Raw genomic sequence first — 8,311 nt, forward strand, 5'->3', positions numbered from 1 at the left:
TCATTATTAGCTATTACAGCAGTGAACATGAACTCTGTGTCAAATACTGAGCCTCAGTACAGATTCAAGTTGCAGTTATTTATATGTCTTATCACCTTAAATCTTCACTCAAAGACAAGTATCTTTGACAGTGCATATATAGGTGTATCATATATAAGAGACAAATGTTGTTCCTTCAGTTATTCCTTCAGTGAGTGCAATGCCTCACAGATGATGTGCAGCAGTGGGTCCCTCAGTCTGTCATCACTCTGGACACTTGCAGGTGTCACACATGGAAATCAAATGTGTGATAAGCTGCAGGATTCAAACACAAGTGTAACTTATAAATACATGTTCATACTTTTATTACACAACACAGAGAGAAAGAAACAGAGAGAGAGTGCAGCACAGACAGACAGGTGACAGTCTCAGGTGTACACACTGCTACAAAACAGCACAAAAGAAGGAGGATTTAGTATTTGTGTTATTACGAAACAAGAAGAGTTCCCAGATGGTTCAGTGGACACATGTGTGACTCCTGTGATTAAAGCATCTTTCTTTCAGCTTAACGAGTGAACCGTCAGCTTGTTCAAACACACGTTAAAGTCCGTTTGGCTCGACACCACCGAACAGAGGCAGCAATATAACATAGCTAACATTAACATCCATGCTAGGGAGGGGGACAGTAGTGGCGTGGCACTTTCAAAACACGTCTTTCAGCCTTCCGCACTGAGAAGCAACATTTCCAGCTTACTTAGTTTTTCTAAGTTAAGACAACTCAAATAAATTGAGTTGATCAGCGTTTTTGCATAAAAAGTACTGGTAACTTACTTAAATTGAGTTCTAATAACAAATTGTTAAAAATTGAGTTCAACCTACTTAATATTTTTAATTAAACACAATATCAGTCCCTGATTCTTCAAGTCTGATTAACTGAGTGTCTTTGGGCAGGATATTAAACCCATATTTGCCCCTGATATATGTAAGCATATTCACAGAGCACACACACAACAGGTTTGCAGCAATTTCAAACATAGCGGAGCTGCTTGGATAAAATCTTTGAGGAATGAAGAGCTAGCAAAGTTGAAGTCTCAGTGAAAGAGTTCAACCAAAAGCGTTAAATATGACAGAAATGGCTCACTTCAGAAAGGAACTTCAGGGGTTACTTAAGGGTTAAAGAGTTAAGAAAATTTGAAGATGAGGAACACACTTCTGTGGTCCACTGCCATTTTGATTAAAAATCTAAATATTTTAAAAAGGCTGGTTTTCATTAAATCAAAGAAACTTTCAGCTGTAATAAACATTCAAACTGCTTCTTCATTTATGAGTTAATTGTTTTAACTGAGTTGTTTCTCTAAAACTGTTTGCTAACTTGGGAGCTAAGAACCTCAGAAATGTTGCGAGAAATGAGAAAATCTGTTTCGGGTCTAGAGAATTGAGTCCTAAACATGTGTTGTCCTGCAGGGGGCGCAGAAACCCTTCAAGAAGGTGATTGATGTTAGCTCAGGTGATCCCCACAGAGTTGATTTACAACGTGTTTCATTTCTTCGACAGGTTAGTGTTCATTAATTGTGTTGTGTAACTTTTTGTGTTGTGTAAGCATTCCTGTCAAACTTGTGTATCTGTCATATAAGTTGTGATTTTTTTTAAGTGTAATCTTATTTATCCATTTTATTTTCATGTGCTTTATTTATGTCCATTACTTTCTGCAGTGGATGTAATGTATAGTGATTATTGTTAATTCCTGCATTTTATATTACTCTTGCACCATACATATCCTATATTTGTAACCATGTTGTCTTCTTAATGTGTTAAAAACACTTTCCTTGTTCAAAAAGTCTTGTCTACAAACTCCTCTCTGAATCTGGCCTACTTCCTCAGGTCTTGGCAGTGTGTATATACCCTCAGCTGCTGGAAGACAAATGTTTTCCTCTGGATGTCAAGATAAGAGCTCAGAAACTCCTGGAGGCCTGTGACGGAGCAAGTGTGGGTGAGGGTTAAAAAATTTGCATGTACAAACTGAATTTTAAACTTGAGAGTCTGGGATTTTAACTCACATGTATATTGAAATATACTTAAATAATTATAATTTGATAGGTTCATACACTGCATCCTCTGGTCTTCGTCATGTGAGGCAAAGCATCGCTGAGTTCATCACAAAAAGAGATGGAGTTCCTTCATATGCCCAAAACATCTTTATTTCTGCTGGCTCTCAAAGGGCTATAATGGTATGACTATGAACACTATTCGTACTATTTCTAGTTACACAAATGCTACATGTATCTACTCTGGTCGAAAGAATCCACGCTTCATACTGATGTCCACAATTCTTTTATTCCTCTCACAATCATGGAGCACCGTGAAAACTAGAAACAAGTAAAATAATATCAACAGCACATATGACATTCATCTCAGCCACCTATTCCTATAAGTCGCAGGGCAGTGGATCAGTCCCAGCCTATACCAAATGACTCACGAACCGGTCCGATGCCCGGGGGGTTGGGGACTGCTGCACTACATAATTAAACATGTCTAACATCAAGGGAGGCCACACAATAAAACACATTTTAAGCAAGATGCAATGTCCAACTTTATCAGCCACTTTATCTTTTTTTAAAATGCTTTGAAAGGACACAATAGCATAAAAACAGACAGCTGGAAAGTGCAGTTATCTGAGTGAACACACCTATCACTCAGACCACACATCCACAAATCTTTAGGGTTTACCATCGCTCAAAAAACTAAAATTGGATAGTTATTTCATTTAAAGAGTCTAAGTTGTAATTTGAACTAAACAATTTGATGTTTCTATAGTGAACATAGTTGAAACATATACAATCTGCATCAAATTCATCAGCATAACACTTGCTAAATTTATTCTTGTTGAGATGACATAATGCAAGCTAGCAAGACTGGTTAGTTGCCTGGACTAGCAATATCACAAAATCATTACAAACCACAGGAAAATCACTAGGGTCACAAGAGGCAGGAAATTATACACACACCACGTGTATGCTATTGCTATTTATTGTTCATAAATGACTTTTTATCAGCATTAAGTGCTTTTGCTGGACTAATGTAATTTGCGTGGCTTGGATCAACTCAATTAAATTAAGCTGGACTCAACTGCAGTAAATAAGTTGATTCATCATTAATTAATAAGCCAACTCAAGTACATTAAGTTGGAATAACAGACCTGCATAATGCTGAAATAAAGCAATTTGATGACGTGGAAATCCTTTCCATGACTTTTTTATGTATCTTCTGCTATAGCAAACTGTAGTAGTTGTTTAGCTTTCACATTTTATCTTTGCACTTAACTGAAAAATAATATGATTTGTATTAATAATAATGTCCAGTCTTTACACATTGTAAAAACCTCAACCAAAATAACCAAAATATTCTCAAACAACAGCTTAAACATTTTTACTTCTACATGTAACATATTTTTAGAATCTTTGAAACAACCAGGTGTATTGTATTAATTTAGCCTTTAAACATAGTTTATTGAGTTAGTTGTAAAGAAAAGCTTAAATGTGTGAGTGATCTCTCATTGTTGCAAAGGGAGTTGCGAGGGGAAACAGTTTTACTTTGTTTTCTGCTTCAAACATTCTATTTTATTTCATTTATTCCTGATTTTTTAATAACCTGTAGCAAAAAGTGACAGAAAAGATTGCTCTCCCTAAAGGAAAAAAATATAGCTTTTTCGATTATTGTTATAAGATTGCTGTGAAACTGCTGGCCAGTGGTGAGGGGAATACTCGGACAGGCGTGCTGATACCTGGGCCCTGCCCACACATGCTGTACAATGTGCTGGAGGAGGCTGGGGTAGTCTTGGTACCGTACCAGCTGACAGAGGAGAGAGGGTGGGCTGTAGACCTGGATAACATGCATCAAGCTTTAAAGGCTGCTCGGGGGTACTGTGAGCCCAGAGCCATTTACATCAGCAACCCGGGAAATCCCACAGGTAAGTAAAACACAGTAGCTAAGTGAAATGAGAATCCGAATCAGCATACCTTATTAATCCCGAAGGAAATTATGTGGTTACAGTTGCTGGACAGCAACTGACTGAAATAAATTCAATAATACAATATATTAAAAAGTTACAAAATATTAGAAATAGCTCTAATATATACAAATAGCTCAATTATAAATATCCAGAATATTAAAGAGGTTAAATATATATGACTGACATTTTACTTTAGACTGTAATCTGTAAAACTTTGCTATTTGTTATTTTCACTGTAGAGGATGTGCCAAATGGTGTAACTATTGCACTGTACTGTACATTAGATGGAGATACAGTCTTCTTTCATCACTGTTTATATTACCTTTGTCTTTCTAGGCCATGTGCAGGACAGGAAGTCAATAGAGGAAGTGATTCAGTTCGCAGCAGCTGAGAGAGTCCTACTGTTAGCTGATGAGGTGACCATGAGCTGTCTTTTCAGATTGGCTTTTTATTATGCATTTGTCAGGTTTTCTTTATCTATCAGTTTCTTTCCTCTGCACTCCAGGTGTACCAGGACAGCGTGTATGGGAAGGACAGAGAGTTTATTTCCTATAAGAAAGTCCTGTTTGAAATGGATATAGAGCTTGCAGAAACAGTGCAGCTGATCTCCTTCCACTCTTTATCCAGTACCTGCATTAGAGAGTGAGTTCTGTCTCTTATGTTTGTCAACAACAATTTCCAACAGGATCCTAGACAAAAGTTCTGGTGGATGGCCGCATGGACAGTGGTGGCATTGGAGCTCAACTGGAAGCCGGAGGCGCAAAAATGTAGTGTTTTTTAAAGATATTTGTAATAATATCATTTTAGGCCTCAGTCAATTTTCTATACTTTATAATTGAGATATTGCCAGTCCAGCGATGCTCCACTGTGGACCGGCGGAGGTGATGGGACCAGCAGGTGCAGAAACCTCCGGCTCGGGTGGAGGCCTCCAGACTTGTGCAGAAAAAATTGCATCTGTATGGCTTGATGAGCAAAAGGCACGGCTAAGGTCTGTCCATGCAAAGAAAAGGGTGCTCAACTCCTTCTAGCCAATGTCTCCAACATCATTGTCTATTGTTTTTTGGGAAAGAGACAGCGAGAGAAAAAGGCATATGGGTGCATTTTACCTGAGATGGATGTGGCTTAATGGGGATGGAGGCTGAACCGAAGAGTGTGTCAAAGGCTTCTTGAGTGGAGGCATCCACTGAAAAGGAATTTTGGGAGATGTTAGGTTAGTGAGTGTTTGGGCTATTTGGCTGAAGTTGCAAATGAATCAATTGTAGCAAATGCTAGGAAACACCGGAGTTGGTTCCAGCCTGGCTCCAGCCAGAACAGGCCATTCTACCACTACTTGCACCACAGCAAGTCTGCTGGGTCTGCTTTGGCTCTATCTATATCTGACACACTCTGCTATACAAGCTTGTCATTAGTACACGGAGATCTGCCTGGCCTGAGAGCCTCCGCCAGTCCCACCTGAGGCTCTCCCCAATCTACAGCCTTAATTCATGTTCAAACCATTTGCCTTTTATCTATTAAAAATGCCGCTGCGCTCTGCTTGTATGTCAGTTTTGTTTATGGCCGCTCTACATGTACTAGATGCCCCAGCTCCGTGTCATTTCAAAACATGTATCTCTGTGACTTTGTGTCCTCTTTGAGAGTTTGTGTTGTATTATGTTCAAATGTGAAGAAAAAAAAAGTATCTCTCAAAGAAGAAAGCTTTAAAGAAGAAGTTCTGGAAGTTTAAAAACTATGCACCTTAACTTCTGTCAAAAAGTTCACCCAACTCGAATATGCGCAAAATTTTTTTCTTCATCCTATGGTTGAACTTAGTGCAACTGTGGGCTTCTTTTTTATTGGTTGCACAAATTTACATAACAACGCGCAGCAGTCAAAGTTAAACTGGTTTGAACTTTGACCACGGGATGTGTCAGTACCTTTTGCTGATATGCTTGCGCTGCACTTTGCTTGACGCAGCAGTAAACCATTATTCTGCACCACAAGCAATAGAAGTGAATGTGTTTCTGTGCGCAGCACTGTATGCGCCGTGTCCTTTGTGAAAAGGGATTTAGGCTTCTATAGCATAGCTTGTTTATGCAACCACATACTGATCATTAGAATTAATGTAGGCTAAATACACTTTGAAATATACTTTCAAGCTTCACTTTTCATGCCTTCTTATACCATGCATGCATTTAAATGAATAGTTTAGACATTTCTCAAATTTTAAATGCATTATATTGATAAATTAATTAAGATAATCTGTGTCTGCATCTTAGGTGTGGTCTGAGGGCTGGATACATGGAGGTAGTTAATATGGATCCAGAGGTGATTTATTATTTTGATAACACATTGTGTGGTGATATCAGTACTCCAGTCACAGGACAGCTTGGTTTGGATCTTATGGTCAATCCGCCACAGTCTGGAGACCCATCGTATCACACATACATGCAGGTGAGGAAACAACAAAAGCCAACAGTTGTCCTTTGTTACACTCTTACTTTTAATTACTTGTTGTTCTGTTCACAAAGGAGACCTTCTTCATCCTGGCTACTCTGTCCCATAATGCTCAATGGGTTCAGGAGCTCCTAAATAAACTGCCAGGGGTAAGGTGTCAGCCAGTGCTTGGAGGAATCTATGTTTTTCCTCGCCTGCACTTACCATGTGGGATTAAGGAGCAGGCCAAGGTGGGAAATGTTCCAACAATCTTCCATCTTTCTTTCTCCATCAGTCTATTATCAATGTTAATGGAATACCAAGTCTAACCACTAAGTTTAGCCATTACAAATGAATGCCAAACCATTATCCTTACTTGAACCTGATTCCATCTTTATTCCTTACATGGCTTAACCTTGAAAACAGACTATTGAGGGATTGTGAAAAAAATGTGAATATTAAAAAAAAAAACATCATTCTGATGGTACAAAAGTTGAAAGCCATACTGTCCTATATGCACTTCTGTTTTCAGTTATTGGGGCTGAAAGCTGATGTTCTGTACTGTCAGAAATTACTGGAAGAGGAGGGTGTATTAGCTGGTGCAGGTGAACATGGGGAAATGACTGACAGCTTCCATTTGAGGTAAAGTATATGAAATCATAAAACCTTTTGAGGTTTGTACTGCATGTTGTATTGCTTCAAAAAAGTTGACTCTTGTTTGTGGTGCTCTCCCGCAGATTATGCATCCTTGTTCCTCATTACACCCTGGTAGAGGTCCTAGCTCGCCTCACCTCCTTTCACTGCCGTCTCATGGGTGGCACTGTGACCCCAACAGAAGTGTAAAGAAAGAGAAGCAAGAAGTCAGCTTATAGTGCCCTGTGGAGGAGGGTGGCCTAAACTAAGTGTAAACTTGAGATTGGTCAGATTTATGTGAAGTATCTCAAGAGGATAATTCAAATAACTGTCTGTATAACTAAAATAATTTTTTTTTTAGAAAGATTTCAGCGTCATTCTGCAATAGTAACATCTGCTTTGCAACAGTTCCAACAGTAAAGAATTTAGCCAAAAACAACATAGGCTATATTGAAGTTTTGACATGATGCTCATGATTCTCAGTAGTGAGCGTCTTCTTCTTCTTCTTCTTTCAGCTGCTCCCTTTTTGTGTGCCACAGTAAATCATTGATGTCCATCTCATTCTTTCCTGGTCTCACTCACACGCAAAACCTTCCTTTTCTCCATCATATCAGCTTTACAAATCAGAGCACTTTATTTAGAAGTTAGAGTGTTAGCCAGCACTCTGTCAGCTTACAACACTAGAGTCAGTCATTATTAACCTGGGCAGAAATTTCATTCTTTATGATCTTCATGATACAACCCACACCATTTATCTGGGCTTGTATAAAAAATTTGAATAAAGCATAGGTGGATGATATCCAACAACAAATAAAACAGATTTTTTGGTTTTCCAGTTAATGTGAACAAAGCTAAGAGTGACGCTTTTAGATGAATTATAACTGTCTAGGTCTTATCGTTGATTCATATGTGTTGTGGAAATCTTAAATAAATTGAGGTGCATGGAAACATGTCTCTATGTGCTTTATTTATCTTGAAAAGGAACGTAATCGTTGAATGTTTAAACACACACATGAACACGTGGTATATCTGAAAGATTACATGGACAGAATGGAGCTTAATTAACCTTGTGTTGTGGATGGATCTCAGATGTTGTCTTGACTGAAGTCTGGTCCATTTTCAGCGTCTGTTTTACTATATGATTGCATTTGTCTCTGCCTATCAGGGATTCTCACATTAACTTTTACTGAAAAAAGTTTATTTTCTCATCCTTCTAACACTCATCCTCCATCTTTGCTCTTCTAATGTGTTTACCTTATCTTAACCATAGCTCGGTAG

At 38.4% G+C, this 8,311-nt stretch overlaps 1 protein-coding gene across 1 annotated transcript in view; it reads left to right on the plus strand.

Moving 5' to 3' along the window:
• Positions 1-7,981, plus strand: part of LOC102197079 (alanine aminotransferase 2-like) — a 10,833-nt gene extending 2,852 nt beyond the window's left edge. Inside the window, exons 2-11 of the mRNA XM_005750290.2 lie at positions 1,444-1,533; positions 1,861-1,969; positions 2,077-2,207; positions 3,703-3,946; positions 4,325-4,404; positions 4,494-4,630; positions 6,244-6,418; positions 6,496-6,651; positions 6,933-7,042; positions 7,138-7,981. Coding sequence (XP_005750347.2) covers positions 1,444-1,533; positions 1,861-1,969; positions 2,077-2,207; positions 3,703-3,946; positions 4,325-4,404; positions 4,494-4,630; positions 6,244-6,418; positions 6,496-6,651; positions 6,933-7,042; positions 7,138-7,243 — 1,338 coding nt within the window. The 3' untranslated portion in view covers positions 7,244-7,981. The remainder of the gene's footprint in view (positions 1-1,443; positions 1,534-1,860; positions 1,970-2,076; positions 2,208-3,702; positions 3,947-4,324; positions 4,405-4,493; positions 4,631-6,243; positions 6,419-6,495; positions 6,652-6,932; positions 7,043-7,137) is intronic.
• The last annotated feature ends 330 nt before the right edge of the window (positions 7,982-8,311 follow it).

This window comes from Pundamilia nyererei, unplaced genomic scaffold, assembly GCF_000239375.1.
Source record: "Pundamilia nyererei isolate P.nyererei 1_Seehausen unplaced genomic scaffold, PunNye1.0 scaffold00267, whole genome shotgun sequence".
NCBI lineage: Eukaryota > Metazoa > Chordata > Actinopteri > Cichliformes > Cichlidae > Pundamilia > Pundamilia nyererei.